Source organism: Porites lutea, chromosome 2 (genome assembly GCF_958299795.1).
Source record: "Porites lutea chromosome 2, jaPorLute2.1, whole genome shotgun sequence".
Lineage (NCBI taxonomy): Eukaryota > Metazoa > Cnidaria > Anthozoa > Scleractinia > Poritidae > Porites > Porites lutea.
Genome location: NC_133202.1, coordinates 36,849,842 through 36,871,749, shown reverse-complemented (window position 1 = coordinate 36,871,749; position 21,908 = coordinate 36,849,842). Strand labels below are relative to the sequence as shown.

At 39.2% G+C, this 21,908-nt stretch overlaps 5 protein-coding genes and 1 pseudogene across 5 annotated transcripts in view; 5 read left to right on the top strand and 1 right to left on the bottom strand.

Moving 5' to 3' along the window:
• Positions 1–10: 10 nt before the first annotated feature.
• LOC140926132 (uncharacterized) lies at positions 11–1,285 on the top strand. Its single transcript, XM_073375924.1, has one exon. It carries the CDS (start codon positions 11–13, stop codon positions 1,283–1,285), a length of 1,275 nt encoding a protein of 424 aa, XP_073232025.1.
• Positions 1,286–3,107: 1,822 nt separating this feature from the next.
• LOC140926951 (probable serine/threonine-protein kinase DDB_G0267514) lies at positions 3,108–6,308 on the top strand. The gene has a single exon (XM_073376624.1). The coding sequence runs from the start codon at positions 3,748–3,750 to the stop codon at positions 5,038–5,040; it is 1,293 nt and encodes a 430-aa protein (XP_073232725.1). The 5' UTR covers positions 3,108–3,747; the 3' UTR covers positions 5,041–6,308.
• Positions 6,309–10,781: 4,473 nt separating this feature from the next.
• Positions 10,782–12,795, top strand: LOC140926950 (uncharacterized; annotated as a pseudogene).
• Positions 12,796–13,404: 609 nt separating this feature from the next.
• LOC140926131 (uncharacterized) lies at positions 13,405–13,956 on the bottom strand. Its single transcript, XM_073375923.1, has one exon. The coding sequence runs from the start codon at positions 13,954–13,956 to the stop codon at positions 13,405–13,407; it is 552 nt and encodes a 183-aa protein (XP_073232024.1).
• A 961-nt stretch (positions 13,957–14,917) lies between these two features.
• On the top strand, positions 14,918–16,888 carry LOC140926130 (uncharacterized). The gene is made up of 2 exons (XM_073375922.1): positions 14,918–14,924; positions 16,092–16,888. Exons 1-2 carry the CDS (start codon positions 14,918–14,920, stop codon positions 16,886–16,888), a joined length of 804 nt encoding a protein of 267 aa, XP_073232023.1.
• Positions 16,889–20,151: 3,263 nt separating this feature from the next.
• The window catches only part of LOC140926129 (nucleotidyltransferase MB21D2-like), a 2,253-nt gene continuing 496 nt past the window's right edge, over positions 20,152–21,908 (top strand). Inside the window, exons 1-2 of the mRNA XM_073375921.1 lie at positions 20,152–20,194; positions 20,980–21,908. The exon at positions 20,980–21,908 is cut by the window's right edge and continues 496 nt beyond it. Coding sequence (XP_073232022.1) covers positions 20,177–20,194; positions 20,980–21,908 — 947 coding nt within the window. The 5' untranslated portion in view covers positions 20,152–20,176. The remainder of the gene's footprint in view (positions 20,195–20,979) is intronic.

Below are 21,908 nucleotides of genomic sequence, written 5' to 3'. Positions count from 1 at the left end.
AGTGGACCCAATGCATAACCTGTTTTTAGGAACATCTAAACATGTTTTTAAGCTATGGGACAAACAAGGAATCATTGGGAAGAAGGAAATGAAGTTACTTGAGAAGCGCATCGAGGAGATGGATGTTCCAAGTGACATTGGACGGTTGCCCAAGAAAATTTCCTCAAACTATGGCTCTTATACTGCAGAACAGTGGAAAAACTGGACTGTAATATATTCTATGTATGCACTCAAAGGGGTAATTGCAGATAAACATCTTCAGTGTTGGCAGACCTTTGTTTTGGCTTGCAGATATTTGTGCAAAAGCACTATCTCTTTTGTAGATTTACAGAAAGCTGACTTGCTCCTCTTAAAATTCTGTAAACAATTTGAAAAATTGTATGGAAAAAAAGCCATCACCCCAAACATGCATCTGCACTGCCATCTGAAAGACATCATAATTGACCATGGCCCAGTATACAGTTTCTGGTGTTTCAGTTTTGAAAGGTACAATGGCATTATGGGAAATATTTTTACTAACAAGAGATCCCTTGAACTCCAGCTTATGAGGAAGCTAATGGTTCAACGTTTCCTTGACAACACAAAGCTTCCATCACATTACCAAGAAGACTTTCTTGGCTTGTTGCACAGTCCTGATGCATCTGAAAGTTCTATCACTCAATCAGATTCATGCACCCTATCTAATATGTCAACAATCATTCCTGTAACTCATGCAAACTGGTCTGACCTTTCTAATATTATTCTGCCATCAAGTTACAAAGTTAGAAGTCTTGAAAGTGATGAACAACTCTCACTATGGACTGTTTACAAGAGTCTCTATACAGAACAGGTAATTGAGAGGAATTCTTTGGCTGAAACCGTCAAAACATATTCATCAGTGACTTTGGGAAACCTGTTTTATGGTTCAAAGAGTGACTGCCGTTCTTTGCGCTCAGCCAGAATCTATGCCTCATGGGCAATGGCAGATCAGGATAAAATAAACCTCGAACGATTTTATCTTCTTGCTGGTCATGTTCTGTTTTATTTGTCTCATTCTATTAAGTTGAATGGGAAGTATGTGAAACATGTTTTTGCCTCTGTTATGTGGTATAGACCTGATGACCATTCTGATCAGTTTGGAAATCCAACCAAGACCTTTAAACTCAATGAGTTCTTGGCTTATGGTCCATCTAGTTTCCTACCAGTGCAGAGGATTTATTGTAGAGCTGCAGCGGCAGAAACACTAGTGGGGGGAGAAAAGAAAATTGTCACTGTACCTCTTGATCGCTACCAGGTATTGGCCTGACTGTAAGATGAGAATACTGGCTTAACATACAATCATTTTCCTCTTTGGTATGAAAATATTAAGCCTGACTATACTGACTTGACCCACAATTTATTATTTGAATGTCCCCCTGGGTAGTGTATACCTGAGCATATTGGCTTGACCTACAATCATTTGAATGTCCTCCTGGGTAGTGTATACCTGAGGGCCACAGTTTTATTTTTCTCCTCTGCTGAGACTGTCACCTTGACGTGGTAGAGGGGCTTGAGTGTCTCTGTGATTTTTGACCTTTTCTGAAATTATTATCCTGGAAAGGTCAAAGACAAGAGTCCAGACAAAGAACAGTCTCAATGAACATACTTTGAAACTAACTTTGAAACCTGGGGAGCATATACCTGATGGTTAGAGTAATCTAATAATGTCACTAAATAATTCTAACATTGAAACCTCCTGGGTAGCATATACCTGATGGTTAAAGTAATCTAATAATGTCACAAAATAATTCTAACTTCGAAACCTCCTGGGTAGCATATACCTGATGGTTAAAGTAATCTAAGAATGTCACAACATAATTCTAATTTTTAAGCCTCCTGGGTAGGATATACCTGATGGTTACAGTAATCTAATAATGTCACAAAATAATTCTAACTTTGAAACCTCCTGGGTAGGATATACCTGATGGTTACAGTAATCTAATAATGTCACAAAATAATTATAACATTGAAACCTCCTGGGTAGCATATACCCGATGGTTACAGTAATCTAATAATGTCACAAAATAATTCCATGGTAACTTTGAAACCTCCTGGGTAGCATATACCTGTGGTTACAGTAATCTAATAATGTCACAAAATAATTCTAACTTTGAAACCTCCTGGGTAGCATATACCTGATGGTTAAAGTAATCTAATAATGTCACAAAATAATTCTAACTTTGAAACCTCCTGGGTAGGATATACCTGATGGTTACAGTAATCTAATAATGTCACAAAATAATTATAACATTGAAACCTCCTGGGTAGCATATACCCGATGGTTACAGTAATCTAATAATGTCACAAAATAATTCCATGGTAACTTTGAAACCTCCTGGGTAGCATATACCTGTGGTTACAGTAATCTAATAATGTCACAAAATAATTCTAACTTTGAAACCTCCTGGGTAGCATATACCTGATGGTTAAAGTAATCTAATAATGTCACAAAATAATTCTAAGTTTGAAACCTCCTGGGTAGCATATACCTGATGGTTAAAGTAATCTAATAATGTCACAAAATAATTCTAATTTTTAAACCTCCTGGGTAGCATATACCTGATGGTTACAGTAATCTAATAATGTCACAAAATAATTCTAACTTTGAAACCTCCTGGGTAGGATATACCTGATGGTTACAGTAATCTAATAATGTCACAAAATAATTATAACATTGAAACCTCCTGGGTAGCATATACCCGATGGTTACAGTAATCTAATAATGTCACAAAATAATTCCATGGTAACTTTGAAACCTCCTGGGTAGCATATACCTGTGGTTACAGTAATCTAATAATGTCACAAAATAATTCTAACTTTGAAACCTCCTGGGTAGCATATACCTGATGGTTAAAGTAATCTAATAATGTCACAAAATAATTCTAAGTTTGAAACCTCCTGGGTAGCATATACCTGATGGTTACAGTAATCTAATAATGTCACAAAATAATTCTAACTTTGAAACCTCCTGGGTAGGATATACCTGATGGTTATAGTAATCTAATAATGTCACAAAATAATTATAACATTGCAGCTTCCTGGGTAGCATATACCTGATGGTTACAGTAATCTAATAATGTCACAAAATAATTCCATGGTAACTTTGAAACCTCCTGGGTAGCATATACCTGTGGTTACAGTAATCTAATAATGTCACTATATAATTCTAACTTTGAAACCTCCTGGGTAGCATATACCTGATTGTTACAATAACCTAATAATGTCCAGGAGTGGATTCAGGGGAAGAGCCCGGGAGGGCCACCACCTCCCCTCCCCTTGTTTTCAGACCAAGCGGAGGCCCGGATGGCCGAGAAAATTTTTTTGGAGATCGGGCCCCTCCAGCTATCTTATGTTCTGGACGACAGGGCCCTCCCCTTATCGCAAGGTATGGATCCGTCAGTGATGTTCAATATAATTCTAACTTCTCCTGGATGTCAATGTCCATTGCATTTATGATTATTGTTGTTAAACGTTTGTCAAGTGAGTTTTTTAGTTACTTATGTAGCTGACGTGGTTTGCATTTGAGCATATTTAATGTCGACCGTGAACGACAGTGAATGGTAATACTTTTGGAGATTGTTGCTTTCCTATTGTCTTTCTATCCAATCACATTACAGGTTTTGCCCTCTTGTTACAAACAATCAACTATTTATCACACATTAACTGAATGAATGCCTTTGTTTTGTCATTAGCATTTTTTCTTCCTTTGATCTTTGGAGTCTATCAGCAATGGAGTCTGTCAGTAATAAAAAGCGAAAACGTTCGCTCGAGCAAAAGTTGAACAGCGAGCGAAATGATTATTACAAGAAGCTAAGAAAAGAGCAAAAGAAGAAGAGGAAAAAGCGAAGGAATGGTTCACAAAAGCAACCAGAAGCACCAGCAATCAAAAGAAACACAGAAAGACAGAAAGAAACACAGCTACCAGAGGCAGCAAGGAACGAACCAAAAAAGGTCGAATTAGCAGAGCGATCAAAGACTGTCACAGCAACAAACGAGGCAAGGAAGGACGAACTAGCAGAACGACCAGAGACAGCAAGCAAGGAAGTGAAGAAGAATGAAGCAGTAAACTACTGGCCTCGTCAGTTAATTGTAAGAAAAGATGAGTCTTCGAGGGGGAAATTGATATTATCGGCGGCCTTGAAAGTTAACACAGAAACCAACAAGACGAGGACAGAAACAACTAAGAAGAGACGTCTAGCTCAAGCTCCACGAAGCGAGAAAAAGTTCCTAAGCGATACTGATGTGACGGAGTTGACAAATGTGAAACGTGTCGCTGGGGCAAAGCCACTCGGGAGTGGAACGTTTGGAACTTGTTATCCAGGCACCTTTCGTCAATATCGAGTGGTTATCAAAGAATATAAGGCTAGAACCCACATGAACGGGGAACACGACAGTTTGGAGCGGTTAAGGCGAGCAGCAAGACACGAGGCGCGTGTTATAAAACAACTAGGCGACCACCCAGGGATTCCTTGGCTGTTCGGTGTATGCACCGCAAAAATGCCTGTCAGCATTGTCATGAAGTTTCACAACGATGGCGAAGAAAGTGTGACAATCTACAAAGCGGCAAAAGACAAGAAAGTGGCAGAAGCAAAGAAATGGAACGGCATATTTTTGGAAACTTCGGAAGCTTTGGAACATATTCATAATTGTGGGTATGCTCACAACGATCTAAAGAGTAACAACGTGGTATTAGAAAAGAGGGAGGACCAGCAGCTGCACCCTGTTATAATAGATTTTGGTAACAGTGTGCTGTTAAAGAAGGCAAAATCTCCCGTTGCCAAACCGGTACATCAAAGGAAAGCTTACCAGAACTCTTATATTGCCCCTGAACTATTAGACGGAACAGGAAAGCCGTCTGTTGAGAGCGATATTTACGCGTTAGCTTTTTTGATCAAAGGTGTTTACATTATTCTTGGAAATATTGGAAATATTGATGCTAACGTAAAATGTGCTTTGGCAAAGTTACCTAAAAGTAGACCGCCGATCTCAGTTTTAAAAGTGGCCTTTAGCGTTGACAATTAAATCTTCCTGTACTATGTAATTGTAAGCCTTTAAGATTTTTTAAACTACGATGGGTTAGGTAAGTTTATGTGATAAGATTTCGGCGAATCGCTTAATTCATTCATAGTGGTAGTCACTGTTAAGGTGGACGTACGTAACCAATTATGACAAAGGAGAGATTAAGCATCACGTTTACGGTAAACGGCAACCGTCAAATTGTACCACTTGACCAAGTTTTCCCTTTACTTGTTGTCTACTGTTGATTATCTATACACATATATAAATTAGTAGTTTTACGCTAGTTTTATATAAGCAAAATATTATTATTTTGGACAGTTTTTATTTGTCATTTCTTCAAGAAATTGTCAGCTTGAATCTGCCCTTGGTGGTAAATGTATTTCTAAGTTTCTCTAATGTTTTCTCGTCCCTTGGTCTTGGGTTGCGAGTCAAACTGATATTTCTAACAGGTGAAAACGAATGTCTGTATACTTTTTCACACGATAATCCGAATGACGTTTTCTCTTTTGTCACTGTACGAGAGAATACCTGTTTGGCTGATACTATTTAACTTCAATTCAGGTTCCCTCTTCTCTTATAGTGAATATTATTCTGAGTGTCATACTGTGGAGGTAAATTACGGGGGCGGGGGGAAATTTCTAATTTAGCTGCTTTGTGGTTTACGTACCCAAATGCTCATCGAATGGTAAATTTGTTGTTGTTGTTGTTACTGGTTTTGAGGCGTATGTTTGTAATTTATAAAATAGTTTTTAAATACCACTTGCACCTTTTGTTCTGCAAATTTCAATTGTAATTACAAAACACAATTTTTAACAGGCGGTATGCCTTACAACTTTAACTGATTATTATTCGAAAACGTACATTTTCCTGTTTCCTGATTTCTATATTTTATGAAAAATGTATACATATACATGTCTTTAAGTGCATATGAAAGAACAAGTTTTGTGGAAGGACTTTGAAGTTCATTTAAGAAGCTTTAAGAGGATTTAGTTTTGTGTCTTAAAGAATGACAAATATTTACATGTATTTAATTGCGATCATTACAGCTTATTAAAGCTTACAATATATTTAATGAACCTTTACAGCGTCAACTTAAATGAATGTTAGTCTTTAGATAGGTAAATTGTATTTAAGGCAACCTAAATATTCTTAAAGGCATCTTAATGGTACATATCTACTTTAAGGAATTTAACGATCTTTAAGTGTAAACTTAAATGTATTCATTACATTTAAGTGACTTTTAATTTTTTCTTAAAGATAAGTAAATCTGTCATTTCGTCCTGTGAAAAAGGTGAGAAAAACAATTTACAAAATATTGCTTGAATATGTCCTTTACGATGATCAAAAGAAAGTGGCAACCCGAGGTTTCTTTCAGAATGTCTTGCTTAAAAGGATGAGGGTAAAAAGGATGAGGGTGCATGGATCTACCAGTGTATTGTTTATCTTTAAACATTTACCTCGATAGAAGTATATCGTCGATCTGTTGTTGTACAGCTTGGACACAAGTTCTTTATCCTTGCATTCAACTTTTATTCCTTCCGTGTAGAGGAAAATGGCTGTGGCAAAATCTTTCTTTCTGTATGCATCATTGCCTGCATTATTGAAATCGTCTGCTTTTTCTACAACGAAAACAATGCTTCTGAGTATGTCTAACAATGCCCAACTAAATCAGATTAAAATCATACCGCTATAACGGTCAGCTACTCCTGACTCTGTCCGATGACCAATTTTTTTACGAACTCATATCATTAGCCGTATTTATACTAGAGGACGTCTAAGACGTCTGAGACGTTGGAGACGTCTTAGACGACTTAGATGTCTGGTATAAATGCCGGAAATAAGGCAGACGCATTAAACGTCAGACGAATAAAACGTCTGAAGTTAAGTGCGTCCGATCGATGCCCTTAACAGATGAATTAGTCTTCTCAGACGTTTAAGACGTCTAGTATAAAACGGGACGCACTTAACGACGCACTTAACACTCAGACGTTTAAGACGGGCGCGTCTTCTAGTATAAATACGGCCACTGATAAAGCCAAGTTTTGCGTTGCACTCCTCCACTGATACTATGCCACATTGCTTTAGAAACCAATCCCTTTCATAAAATCGTCGTTGTGGTTAAATGAGGCAAGAGAAATAAACAGGATTAATATCTCAAAATATAAAGCTTTCTTAAATCGGCAAAATACTACTTATCACAGAGACAGCAACTACACCGCAAACGTTTGGTAAAAATGTAAGATAATAAACGGTTTTACCAGACTACATTTACAAAAGTACGGTTTCCTCGCGAAAAGACGTCTGAGAAACAAGTGAAGAAATTTCATACTCATGAAGCATCACTACCCAGATCTGGGTGCTGCTTCTGATTGGTCGTGCCGCTTTGTGAAATTTGCCTCAGCCAATCAGAAGCACTACCCAGATAACGTGTCATCAGTATGGAGTTTCTGCGCTCTTTTCTCAGACGTCATTTCGCGGGGAAACCGTTGATGGCGTCGCGAAATGTCGTCTGTTTTCTAAACGTTTGTGTGCTCGAGATATATGTAAGTTCCAGCAAAATGAATAGTGACTCCCACGAATCTCCTGTAGCTCAGTGAACAGCATGTAGACTAATAACCAGGCGCCAGAGCGCTATCCACCATCCTCGGAGACCCAGGGGCAGATAGTGTGGGCGACCGTTTGGAACTGGTCTGGTAAGACATTGTCCCCAGGGGCTCTTCTCACCGTTCTTTACTTTTCTTCGTGCCATATTTTTCCGCCCGTTTAGACTTTCCCTCGCCCCCACTATCTGCCCCTGGGTCTCCGAGGATGGCTATCCACTAGATAAATCACTATCCACTGGATAACGCAATTGGTTTCCCTTATACTTTTTTTATACGATGGATAGCGGTATCCATCTTTTGATCAACCGGGACCAGAAGGTCACAGGTTCGACTCCTGTTGGCAGTACTCGGATTTTTTCTTCTAAGCCACCTTTGTCAGTGACTGAAAAAACATCTTTCTCTCTGGGCCATTTCCGAGTTTCAAACCCTTCCACTTTGTTCTGAAAATGAGCTTAATTGTTTGCATGAGAATAAAACGAAATCATTTCCATAACAATGGCTCCGCAACTCGAAAATGGCCAGTTAAATGATATTAGTCATTCCTAATTTCGAGCTGCTTAGTATGACAACAGTCCGTTAAAACGACAGGTATTAATGTCCCTGAATTGTTCATATTATTCACCGGACCGGCTTCTGACGTTTTGACGTTTTGACTGCAATTTCTTTTGCCTCCATGCTTTGAACTCTTTCAACATCGCGTTCACTTTTTGCGGCAAAAACTTGCTTAGCGGAACAATAATGGGTCAAAACTAAATAAACGCACATAAATTTATGCACTCATCTATTAACCCTCAGACGTACAAGGCGGCGGGGATGGTTGCCAACCCCCTCTGCTTTTTTTTAAATTTTTTTCGTAGACGATGAAACATCAGCTCAGTTTTTGGTAGCTGTTCGTTTATCCCTTGCGAGACAAGTTTGGTGATAGTTTTTTTTTCACCTTTTTTCCACAATAAAAGTAGAAATTGTGGATGAAATGACATACAAAGTGCTTATTTATGTGTTATTTTACATGTCAAACACAAAAATATTACAATTCATTGCCATGCCATTTTAATCTGATTTCTTATTCGCGGCCAAGATGACCAACAAAGTATACCTCATCTCGTTGAGAAGATCAAAGGCATTCCACTGAAGGCAAAATTGCTTCGAAAAACTGCAAATATAATGAAAAAAACTTTGGGGAGGGGTTCCGTCAACCACCCCCCCCCCCAACCCTTGTACTAAAGTTGGGGTATGAATTTGCGTGTACGTACGAGGGTTAAATGGCAACTGGGGCACTCAAACCTAGGTCATATCACCAGCTATAAATTTATACCTCTTAAAGCGTCCTGCTGGAAGTCCATTGCTTTTTTTGTAGGATGCGTGACTTCATTCCACCTTTAGCTTTAATTGAACTTCTTGCCTCAACTCCTGTGTTCATAAAATATTCTTACAAAAATTATTTTCAACATGCTACTTTGCTAAAACCATCACAACATCTCCTTAGCCATGTAATGGTGATTTGGATTCTATTTGTCCTAAACTTAAGTATGCCCCCCTGAGAAATGAGACACACTTCAGATTGATCCGAATGAATTATGTCGGCTTTAAGTTAATGAATTAATTTGGCACAAGACAAGCGCGAAGTGTGACTTAAGAGGAAATTCATTAAGCATTTATTTATTTATTTAGCAACCCGAATTAATCACTGTTTGAACTGACCAGAAAATCAGCTCACATCACTATCTAAATAACCTTCATTAAACTGAACATAAAATACAATTTCAGAAATTTGCACTCGTTAAATTTGTTTTAAAACTTAGTTACTGTCTCTCACAGTACATGTACTTAGCCTTTTAGGCCATGACTTTTTACAACAATTCATATTCAACAGTATAAAGGAAGTGAATAGAAATAGAGCTTACAATTTCAGCTTTGTCGTCGCATGTCGTGTCACGAACCCTACTCTCGGCTTGCGTTGTCACGCAATGAAAAATAAAAACGCAAACCATTCAATACATAAAGACTAGAATCTGGGAAATGAAAAAAGATAAATATAGAAAAACCCTTGCCAAGAATCAGGTCTGTGAAATATTGCAAATGCGAGAAATTGGGAAAAACGGTTTACCTAAATTTATAAAGCTTTGTATAGAAACGCGGTGTTGATGTGCCTTATGGCCGCCGGATACCAACAGAAACATCTGTTTTTGAGTTTTCCTACTAATGCGTGAATTTTTCCCTTGAGGAACTCATAACGATTACAGTAATATTTATTCTGAGACTAGGAATATTTCAGGACGTAACATGTCGATAATTCCGATAGTCGATAAAAATCGATCGTTGTCGATTAACGTCGATACTAATTAATCGACAAATATCGGAAATCGATAAAGGTCGATCACAAAATTTCGTGTGATTATCGATTTTGATCGACTTTTGGTGTTAGAGTTCGATTTCAATCGACTTTTATCGAAAAGTATCGAAAGATAAAAAACGATCATATGTAGAGCTATGTATGTTTCAATATTTTATTTTGCACTGTAACTAGAGCTGAGTAGAGAGCCACAACAAAGCGAATTTATTATTCTTAGTAGCCTCTGTTATCTTCCCGGTAAAAACTCCAATATGAAACAACTCACCCCAACTTATCACTGAAATTATTTAGAGGTCGAACACAAAAGTACCGGCAGATGTACGCCATTTGCTCCTCGTCATCACGCTGCACTCTTTCCGAACCCCTACGCTTATCAACAATTGAATAAAAGTTAATTACATCTGAGTACTTTGTCTGCATTTGTTCTTTATATATCGTAGCATTTTCCCGCCATCTCAGGGCCCTTTCAAAGATATATAAATAAGCTGTGTACCGGTGCTGACCAAAACAATCGCGGCGCAGGACCGGAAAAAATTGCGAAGCGACAGAAGCAAGTGTTGAACGCGAGTGGTGCAAACCAAGGCGCATTTCTTCAGATTTCTTGAGGTAAACATTCGGTTGCGGATTGAACAAGATAACATCTGCTTTTTTCAGGTTTTAATGCAACTTTATTCAACTTTATTGCCATCATCAGCGCCGTACAATTTGTTTATGTAAAGGTGTTAAGGTACTGTAATACACGACTTTCATAATGGCGGACCCCGCGCGAAACCTGGTTCGAGCGGCGTGAAAACGAGGCCAGAAAGGCCAGCGTCGCGTCGCTTCTCTTGTTGTTTACAACACAAGCACGGCAACAAGCACCGAAAATGGCGAGTACATCGGACAATTCAAGCGATTCAAATGCGATTCCTCTTACGGAAAACGATATTCCCGGCGCTTCTCTACTTGGACGAAAACCTGAGGAGTTGAAAAACTCAGAACTTAAAGTCTGGCTGAAATGTCGCGGAGACACAGGGAAAGGTTTGAAGACAAAAGCGGAGCTAGTGAAACGAGTGTACGAGTACATACGAAGCGGCAAGGACAAACAGATCATAGATCCAGATCCACATAAAATATATAGCCGTAGAAAGCAAAAGCAAGGCACAAGTTCAGAGCTTGTCAAGGAAAGTACAGCGGCTGCAGAGTTTCCAACTACTGGATGGGGAACGTCGTTGGAGAAGATGCCAATGTTCACGCGACTGCAAATGAATCACCACGTGTTGAAGTCCGGGAAAACCATTGGTAATATTGATCATCACACCGTCCCGACGGGGTTGGTAAAGGCCAGGCGCTTCTTAGATGACGAATATCTGGAAGATATTGAATGTGCCAGTGATTCGAGGTACTTCTTCTTCAAAGGGAAGTGCTGTCATAGTTTTCGAAAAAATGACCCCCCACATAATCTGAAAATCGCCTTGTGCATCTTGTCGGGAGAAATGGAGAGTGCTTCGTGTTCGTGTGTGGCAGGAAAAAGCGGATTCTGTAACCATGTGTTGGCATTGATGTTCAAGATGTGCAAGTTTACGTTATTTTCCTGTAATTCTACCAAGGACCTGATGGAGGAACAGGACCAGCAATCCTCCTTGGCCTGTACATCACAACTGCAGCAGTGGCACAAGAAGGGCGGAGGAAAGAACATTGCACCACAGCCAGTGACCCTAATATGGGCCTGTCTCAAATGACTAGTGAACAGATTGATCAGACGCATACTAGACTTGTAGAAACAAAATTTGGCAAATGTCAAGTTGGTTGTTTCTTGTCATACCAAGTTTCCCTGACAGAGGCACACTTCGAGGCCACAGCATCCATTGACTGTGTACCAAGACTTAGCCAAGTAACTAAAAATCAAGCCCTCACTTATCCAAGGTTTCCTCTAAGGGATATTAATGAAATGGCACTACCTGACAATTTGAGTGAGAATGACAACGAACTTATACAATCTTTGAAGTTAGAGGAAAATGAACTCAATGACCTTGAAACACAAACAAGGAAACAAGCTGAATGTACTAAATGGAAAGATGAGCGAAAATTCAGGTTCACTACCTTTCAATTTCACTTGATTTCTAGACGACAGAGAAATCATGACACTTTTGCAGAACAATTGATCAATCCAAAATTGGTTACTTCAAAACAGTTAGAACATGGAAAAAAGTTTGAATCTGTTGCATTAAGGGAGTATGAAAAGTATATGTTTAACAAAAGTACACCTGTTAAGGTGCTCCCTTGTGGTCTTGTTGTTTCAAAGGGGTGTCCCATTCTCGGAGCTACTCCTGATGCAAGAGTAGTCGACTTCGGCTGCACAGATTACTTTGGCATAGCTGAAGTGAAATGCCCCTACACAAAACATCATGTCACGCCCCTTGATGCTTGTACGGATGAAAAGTTCTTCATGAAACAGACAGGTGACAGGGAGTGCAAACTGAAAGAGGACCACCCTTACTATGCTCAAGTGCAAGGACAAATGGCTGTTACTGGAGCAAAGTGGTGTGACTTTATTGTGTATACCAGTAAGGGTATTTATGTCCAACGTATACCTTTTGACCCTGTGTTTTGGGCTGGATTAGAACAAAAACTGCTTTCTTATTATTTTGATCACTTCATTACCTTTGCATCTGCAAAGTTTTTCCAGGGCAGTTGTCAAGTAAACAACAACAGTGATTGTGAAGTATTGTGCACAGCTACATCAGGTTAACCCTTCAATTCTCAATAACACAGCAAAAATATTTGTCCCAGTGACTATGTATGTTTCCTATGAAAGAAATTATGCCAAGTTTCTAAATCCAGCTGAAGAGATACATTTCTTACTCTTACAGTTGTTGAGTGTGGATTTGATATTTTACATGAAGAAAGTTAATAGTGATAACTGTTTGAGAATTCAAGGGGTAGTGATAGATACCATAGTCAGACCTCAAATACAATATTTTTAATGTAACCTTGTAATAAATAGTCAGATCAGCAAAAAAAAGTATTGTCTTTTTTATCTTTGTACCCACTCAACACATAGAGAGACTGAAAGAGGATTGTGTATGTTGTGATTTGATTTTATCCTTAATTTAAATATTATTTTCCATTTATTTGAAACTCACTCAAACCAAGAACTGTAGGAAGATAAAATTTAAAACAAGGATAAATTTAAAACTCATCATACATATGCATAACTGTTGTGTTACGTTTTAAAAAACCCCACCATCACCTTATCACCACACAACAAGCACTCTTAAACATTAATGCAGCATTTATCCTAGTCTTGGATTTCAAATATCTACACCGTAACTGAGTTTTTCAAAGCGACATTGAATTTTAAGGGAGCTGTTGTGTTTGTAACAATAGATTTTCAATTAGAATTGTTAATTTTTCAAATACATGGGAAAGTCATATGGATATGAAGATGGGCTGTGCATTGCAACAGAATGCACATACTGCCCACATCTGGTTTACAATTCCCATCTGATGTAATGGAACAACTCTATCCCAGATGTGAAAGTTTTTTATCTTGTTTATGGCACGCTCAACATGAATTCTTAAACTAGCGATTTCCTGGGTGGCTACCACATCCTCTGCAGCCATCTTTGCAGATGCTCCAAGAAAAGGTGGCAAGTTTAAAGTAACTCCCAAAGGCAACAAATCCTGAATTGTGAATCCTTTATCTGCCATAATTGAGTCTTTATCGTCAAATGGAAGCTCTAAAAAACCACTCCTTCGTACAATTTCTCGATCCGAGATTGAACCAGTGTAAAGTTGGCTAATAAATGTGATTGCTCCCCCAGGAGATATACCAACCAAGCCCTTCAATGTTGTGTGATTCTTATAGGAAGTGAAAAGTTCTCCATTCAGTTGTAAGCTACTTGGCATTTGGCATCTGATCTCAGTACAGTCAATTATGACTCTTGTCGACTTGTACTTGCTTTTAAAACTTTCAGGCATTGTTGTGTTGATTATTTCTCTGCTAGGCCAAATGCTTATTTGTCCAAACTTAAAGTACATAAAATTGACCCATGTACATTGAATAAGTTAGCTAAATGATCTTCAGGAAATCCTTGCCTCAGCCTACACATCACCATAAAAAATTCGTCAAGGGGCTTTAAAGATCGAGCTCTCCCCTTTTTCGTTAGTAATTCATCCGTTTGGTCCTCGCTATAATCAGATGTGACGTCAGTGGAAGACCGCCAGAAGGAAATGTTCTCACCTCGCTCCCCTGGATCAAGGTACTCAAAAACAGCCATAAAAGCATCCCAGGTTTGGAAGCCGGAATAAAAAGCAGCATTGGAATCTTTTGACTTTAAGTTTTCAAAGGTAAACAGTCTCTTATTAAGGGCATCATTCCGCCGCTGGGTATCTTGCAACTGAAGCTTAACTTCATCGATTTCTTGTTCTAGCTCATAAATCCTTTTGTTATTGTTGTCAATGATTTCCGTCAAGTAGGCTTCGTGCTCGGTCAAATCAGTTTGTGTTTCTACGTTTTCAAATTGTGAGCTTAAATCCGATACATCTGGTACCATTTCATTTGATAATTCTTCGAAGACAACTGAAGAAGACAATTTCCTTGATGCACTTTTCGAAGCGGTCTCTTCAAAGTGTCTTTCCATCGGCTCCTTTCTTTTACGTGGCCATGTTCGAATCCACGGAAAAACAGAGGGAACAACTCCGTCTTTTAGTTCATTTTTCCCAGCAAGGGATTTTTTTATATCGCCTTCCCTGAAATGTCGTGAGCAAACCCTTGTGAGCGTAAACATCGTTGTGTTGTACCAATTCACGGTCACCTGTATCGAAAGTTGAAGCGTGAGTTCTCACGAACGGAAAAAAGGTTAAAGATTGCGATTACTAGTATGTTTTCGCGGCGTCGGCGACGTTCCAGAGCGAGGAAGGAATGGATTTGTGAAAGGAGATGTCAAGTAAGTGTAAGTGGTGTTGTTTACATGTATTTTCGGGATTGTTTTGCCCTTAAACCCTTCCGCGACTACAGTTTATGCTCGGTCTGCATTTTACCCCAACCTGCGTTTTACTCTTACTCTGCAGTCTGCATTTTACCCCTGGTCCGCAGTCTGCGTTTTACACTGACCGGTTTACAAGCTATACATGCATACATTTCACTAACAGAGTCTTGGGCTTGAAGAAGGCTTTCCGCTATATTAGTACGTACATACTCATACTATAAAGGTAGCCCTGGTTCGTTAATTTTTCAAATTAAATTTTTGTCGACTGTGAATCTTTCTTAGCCTCAGTTCCACATAACTTAGGGAATAATGTTGCTGAGGTTGGCTCGTTCATCCGGCCTGATCGCCACGAGACGGCTTTTTTTTCACTCCTCTGTTAAAGCTCATTAAAGGGGTTTCATTTTTGTGTGATAGAAAAATAGGATTTCATCTAAAGATTTAAAAGTTAGAGCGATAAATAATCTCCTCATAACTCGATTTAAGTGTGAAGTTAGAAAGGGTTTTTCTATTAATACTTGAGCGCTGGTCGTAGCCCTAAAACTTCGCCATTTGTGAGTAGTTTAGTCCTGGACGGTCAAAAAGTGTGATTTTATGGGCTATTTTCGAAATTTGGTGCACAGTTTTGACTGTATAATCTTATGCTATCTTTGGATATCTGGTCATAGTATTAATTTTACTGGTTTTTTAATAATAATAATAATAATAATTTAATAGTATTGTAATGCGCTTTTGAGTATTTTTATAGAAAAAGCGCAATATAAGTATTAAATATTATTATTATTATTATTAAAACCTCCCAATCCCCATTACGACTCACCGGATGACTACGCGTCTGAAGTGTTTGTTCATAGAAGCTCTGTCACAGCTTTCCCAGCGTAACACTAGTTTTGCCCGGATTTTGCCTCGGTAAACGCTTGTATAAGGAAGCCTAAACTTCTGGAGAGAGAAGGCTACGGAACCAATTCCTACCAGATATCCAAAGATAGCATAAGATTATACAGTCAAGACTGTGCACCAGTCAGAAAACATTGAAAATTGAAACTCAATATCGTGACGTTCACGTTACATTTATGGACTGCGACATCATCTGCTTTGAACCGCGACCCTAGTGTCAATAATCGACAGTGGCCTGTGAAAATTGCGCTTATTTGAGAAGAGTCGTGGAAAAGTTGGAGGTTAAATTGCCACTTTTGATTAAACAAAAAAGTGACGTTGAAAAAGATTGCAGTGAGCTGAAAGCCAAAATACAAAAACTGGAAAAAGGACAGTTTACATCCAAGAACATCAGAGAGCAAGAGGACGTTTTCAAGTCATTCACTGGTTTTCATCCACTTAAGTTTGACATTCTTTTTCAATTTTCAAATCCTGATGAGAATGCTAGTAATTTGAAATACTATGAGCCTTCAAAGAATGGGTCAGATGAACCTGATGAATGTAAATTTACTGAAGTAAGTAAGCCTGGTGAGAGCCCTAAATTGGATGTGATTGAACAATTGTTTATGTTTTTGGTGTGGTTACGGTGTGGATTTGGACAGAAACATCTGGCGTGGTTATTTGGACTTGGCAAATCAACCATTTCACGGTACTTGATCACCTGGTCAAATTACTTGTACTTCTGTTTGGGAAATATTCCCATATGGCCTTCTAAAGATCAGATTGTTTCATCCATGCCAATATGTTTTAAGGACACTTATCCCTCAACAAGATGTATCATTGACTGTACAGAAATCTTTGTACAAGTGCCTTCTAGCCTAACTACACAGAGTGCCCTTTACTCACACTATACGCACTATGTAACATACAAAGCTTTAGTGGGCATCAGTCCTTCTGGAGCTATAACTTTTGTGAGTCAACTGTTTCCTGGATCGCTGTCAGATAAGGAAATAGTTTCCAGGTGTGGTATACTACACCCAGAACTTTAGGAGAAAGGGGATTCAATTATGGTAGACAGAGGATTTACAATCCAGGAATTACTTGACCCACTAGGAGTTCAGTTCATACTCTTGTGAATGTAGCAATGTTGTCACATTCTCAGGCTCTCGTATCTTGAGACAACAGGACCCCTAAATAAAAGACTGTCTCTACCTAGGACTACCTAATTCTAAGTCTTTTTTTCTAGGTACTTCCATTAACTTTACTTTGCCTCTTGAGTCCGTAATTTATTAATTACATGTTGAGACAAACTATTTAGCATGTGTTTTGCCTGACATCTCAATAGCTAATCTTTGTTTATAACTGAATATACCCAAAACTTTGCCAGTGAACACGCTGTTATTTTTCACAATCCATAATATTCTTGGGGAAGCTATGTATTAATTTAGCCGCTCTTAGATGAAATCGTTCAATCTCCAGGGGCACCCGGCGTCAATTTTCGGAAAATATCTGTTCGCGAGACGATTTAAGATCTAGAATTTTCGGAACATTTGTTGTATAATTTCTTGCTTGCCAGCCTTTCCAAGGATTTTCGAACATCTCAAAAATGGTATAATTGCCCATTTTTAACGGATTTTTACCGTAAAAAGGTCACCTAGAATTTTCGGGAACCTTTGCTGGCTGGAATTTCCGAAAAGGTAAGTTTTGATCCCTATAATTTTCGAATCACTATAGACTTTCAGCTAGGAAATCCGAACAGATGAAAAATTCTTAGCGGACAAAAATATGCCTATATCTACCGTTTAAATACTAAAATACGGTCAACAATGTTATGTTTAAGTGGTTTTGAACTATATTCTTGTTGGGTGCCCTCGAATTTCGGCAAAGTAGCAAGAGAACAGCTTCCCGACACTGATATGGAGAAAGTTTCATGAGGAAGTATAGTCTATATATACCGCATTTTTTGGCTTATAAAGCGCAGCATTTTTTCAACAAAAGTTTGCTTGATAGCTCTAACTCTGTTGTGATGTCGGGATGTGTCTTATAACCGGCAGACTCTGTCGAACTTTTGCCGCACCAAACACCTTTGCCACACCTAGCTAAAACTGCCGTACCAAACTGATTCAGACGCCGCTCTTTTGGTCGTACTTTCATCAATTAGGTTCGGCACATGAGTGCAGCGATGTCTTAGCAGGACGTTAGTAACCAATCCCAAAGGCTACCAGTTATGCCGTAGGCTTGCAACTCATAGCCTAGGATATTATGGTCTACGGAATCAAAGGCTTTTCTGAAATCATTAAAGATTGCTCCACTTAATACTTTGCAAGTATCGGTCTTAAGATTCACATAATTATGAACGATTCTGATATTTTGCTGGGAATACTTAGCAATGTCAAAGGTCGGCAGTTAACACTCCAGTCCATTTCATGTTTTATCACATGCCGGAAAAATCTGGTCTTCTCTGCTAACAAAAGGGGAATCCCCGGCTGTACGAGCATTCAGTTACGTCATGTGTGATCTTGCGTAAATGATCAAGGAAGTGAGTGGAAGACCAAAGTGTTCAAATAAACACCACAGTCTTAACTTCAGAGTTTCGGGTTGCCTCTGTGGTTTCAAAGGTACTTTATAGATGATGATCAAACGTAACCTAGCCTATCGCTAGCTAGATGCAGACCGTACTGAGTAATTTGAGAATTTTAGGGTGTTATGTTTATAGTCATATGACCAAAAATCTGCTGATAGTCACGAGACATTGTTGTCTGTACCTGTACTGAGTGTATTTAGGAGGTATGTACTCGCGTTTATTGTAACTTGCTTTAGCTATAGGGTGTTCATAGTCCCCTTTTTCGAGATTTGTTCTCTTTGCGTAAGGGGATAGGAAGTGTCTGCGCCTGAAGACTTACGGCTACTAATTTGTACTCTTCGCAATCAAATCCAGCTCTGCAGTCATGGAAAACATTGGAAAATGTAATTGTAGGTAACTAAGGAAAGTCTAGTAGGATTTAAGTAGCAGCCCTACTGTTGACATAAGTCATAAAGAACTTTATGCTTAATTTGATAAAACCTTATTGTAGTATTTTTGGATATATTGTAGAATTTCGCTTTCGGTCTACCCACAGCGAAGAATCAGTTGAAATGCAGTAGAAGAACGAACGAGTAAGTGCTATAGACCAGTATAAACAGTTAATGCTTTGAACAGCTGATGCCGCTTAGATTTTCATATTGACCAATCTAGGTCTGCAGTGGAGGTTATGAAAGCTCAACAGTGACGCCCAGCTACAGTGTACCCCAGGGGGTATTTTAGGAATGGTTGGCTAGGGATGTGCCGCTGGGACCCCCGGAACAAGAGCCCCGGAATCCTAATCCTATACCTGGCCTTGTAAGTTCGGCCGAATTTTGCTACCCTAAACTAGACTTATCCCCCAAAATCTCTCCGCATCCTAGAGTAGCTATTTTCGGGACATTTCATGCTGGGGTGGACGCTTTCTTTGCTGTCAGACTGAATTAATTGCAGGTAAATTCAGATTTTTCGATTTCATTTTTTTTAGTGTCAATTTCCGGTTCCCCTAGTCTAGACTAGAATCTTCAAGCCATTGACCACTGAGTTTTTCGAAAAATGATACCTTTTTCTAGACCAGCCTCTCTGATTCTATACCCTACCCAGAGCAGGATGAAAAACCAGACCCTTAACCCTTTCACTGCCAAATGTGGCCAAAGGCAAATTTCGACCAAATTTCTAAAATTTTAACAAACAAATAGCATCATGTGAAAGTACAGGCAGAGATCTTTCATTTGAATGGTCACATCATAGGATTTCGTCCATAAGACTCAAAAGGTAGAGTCACCTTACAAAACTCAATCAAACACCCTGGCAGTGAAAAGGGTTAACATGTATGGCAGTACCCCCGGGCAGTATACCCGCCAGATAGGCCACTGACAGGCATGTGTACTCAAAGGCAAGCACATTTTCCAGTGTTAGTGTGAATAAAATTACATGATTAGAGATTATTCTTTGTCTATCTGCATGTCTTGCTAAACAAGGCGGTTCGGCTTAGACAATCAATTAAGAAGAATTTCTTTAATTATTATTATTATTGTTATTATTAGTACTGGCTAATATTTTTTCTTTTTTCCCCCTCTTTCCAGCGATCATGAAAGTATGCTGTGGTGCTGTTAAAACGATAAAGGGTGCCGTCGCACTTTGCCTCGTTGTTGCCTTGTTTTACCGGGTTACCGTAATCTTCAGATTCGTTGCAGGCTGTGCACAGGATGATTCAAAGTGTATCGCTGGAGGAGTAGCCTTAGGTGTTGGAGTCCTTCTGTTCATCACCTTATGGATGTTACGACGGAAAATGGTATGAGCTAAATTTGTACTTAGATTCAACTGCAGTTGCAATACTACTGAAACAGGTACTTCGCGAATTCAAAGATCGCCTGTCGGTTACAGCACACAAAAACACGTGAACTCTGAAGTTCAAAAGCCAACTAGCGCTTTCGCTCTTCAGTCCTAACAATCATCTTAGCAGACCTCTCAGGAAACAGAAACTTTCTTCAGCGAGTTCAAAAGTTCATGGTTTGTGTTTTGTGATTGGTGGATTTCGATCCATGTTGTGGTTTTCTGCGTTTCCGGGTACGTTGTGAATTGGTCGTGATCATAATTATGATTGACGGCAGCGCCGGAAAAACGCATTTGTAAGCTGGCTATAAAGTTCTGGAGTTCGCGCGAACTGTTGAAAAGGGCAGTAACGACTTAGGTGACGTGGTTTTGTTTGTCAAACAAAAAAGGTGAGCTCACGTTGTACAATGGCACAGGTACTAGTTGGAGATAAATGCTAAAAGTAGTACTGATTCAGGCTCCGACGTATTTTTATAGACATTCAAAGTTATTTAAGATTGTTTACTGTTAAGTAGTGTAAAATCAGCTTGTGGATGATAAGTGACAAGTAATAAGGAAAACAATAGCAGCGCGCTTTATCACTGGATAATGTTCCTCTATTAGTGGGAAGCCACTTATCCAACATCTTTTAGAGCAATCGGTGCGAAGGATTTTTATAACGTACAGTGTAATGCACGAAACGGTTTCTATTTATGCTGTCTTTGTTAAACCACTACGCCACTACGTTTTGCTCTTCCCTTTCAGCCTATCTATTTCCCAGTCTCTTGTGGTCACAGAAAGTTAATATTTACTGGAACAAGTTCCAAATCTCTTGAAGAAATACTTTTGTGCGTTGAACAAAATATCCCGACAGAAGAGGAACTTCGTCACTTGAAAGAAGGAGCTCAATGTTATCTGAATGATATCAAGGTTCAGCTGGAAAAAGCAGCAGGAATGCAAATGAAGCTTATCTTTTCAGGAAGTACGGTTGAGAGATACGGAATCCCACGGATGCTGTTATGTAATAGCTACTGTGCTGGTTGCGGTCTTGGTTCTCTTCACACTGATATTGACGTCATGATTTGCCCCATGGCAGTAAGAGCGTGTTTTTCAGGTCAAGGGGACATACATTTGGCACCCCTTTTTATCGATGGCGTCAGGGTTATTGGATACACTAAGCTATTTTGCCTTACTTCTATGAACAAAACGATTTGGATCAGCCCAAGGCTTGTCATAAATGACGTCAAAGATGCTGTGAAAAGCACTCCTCTTCGCAATTTTCCTAAGAAACCATGGCATCTTTTGGCGCCAACAATACAAGTCGAATCCAAGGGGCCAGCATTGAAGATTCGCGTGGATCCTGTTTTTGAGTTGGACGTCACATTTTGTTTCTACTGCCCTGAGTGGCCAACGAATAGTGACTGGCCTTCTCGACCACGCTACTGGCCTAGTATGGCTGATGCGCAGAAGATTATGTCACTTGGCTGTCATGTGGTAGCAAAGTCGGCACCAAGGGACAAGGAGAAGAAAAGCTGGAGATTCTCTTTCTCTGTGGCAGAATGTGAACTATCTAAGCTTGTACCAGAAACAGCTAGGAAATGTTTCTTGGCATTGAAAACCATCCTAAGGGACCATCTCCAGCCCGTAGTTCCTGAAATCGGTTCATACCACGTTAAAACTATTTTTCTTAACAC

Bases quoted from the DNA above. Each gene is read 5' to 3' on its own strand.
- LOC140926131 (XM_073375923.1), bottom strand. From the start codon at position 13,956: ATGCCTGAAAGTTTTAAAAGCAAGTACAAGTCGACAAGAGTCATAATT.
- LOC140926951 (XM_073376624.1), top strand. From the start codon at position 3,748: ATGGAGTCTGTCAGTAATAAAAAGCGAAAACGTTCGCTCGAGCAAAAG.
- LOC140926132 (XM_073375924.1), top strand. From the start codon at position 11: ATGCATAACCTGTTTTTAGGAACATCTAAACATGTTTTTAAGCTATGG.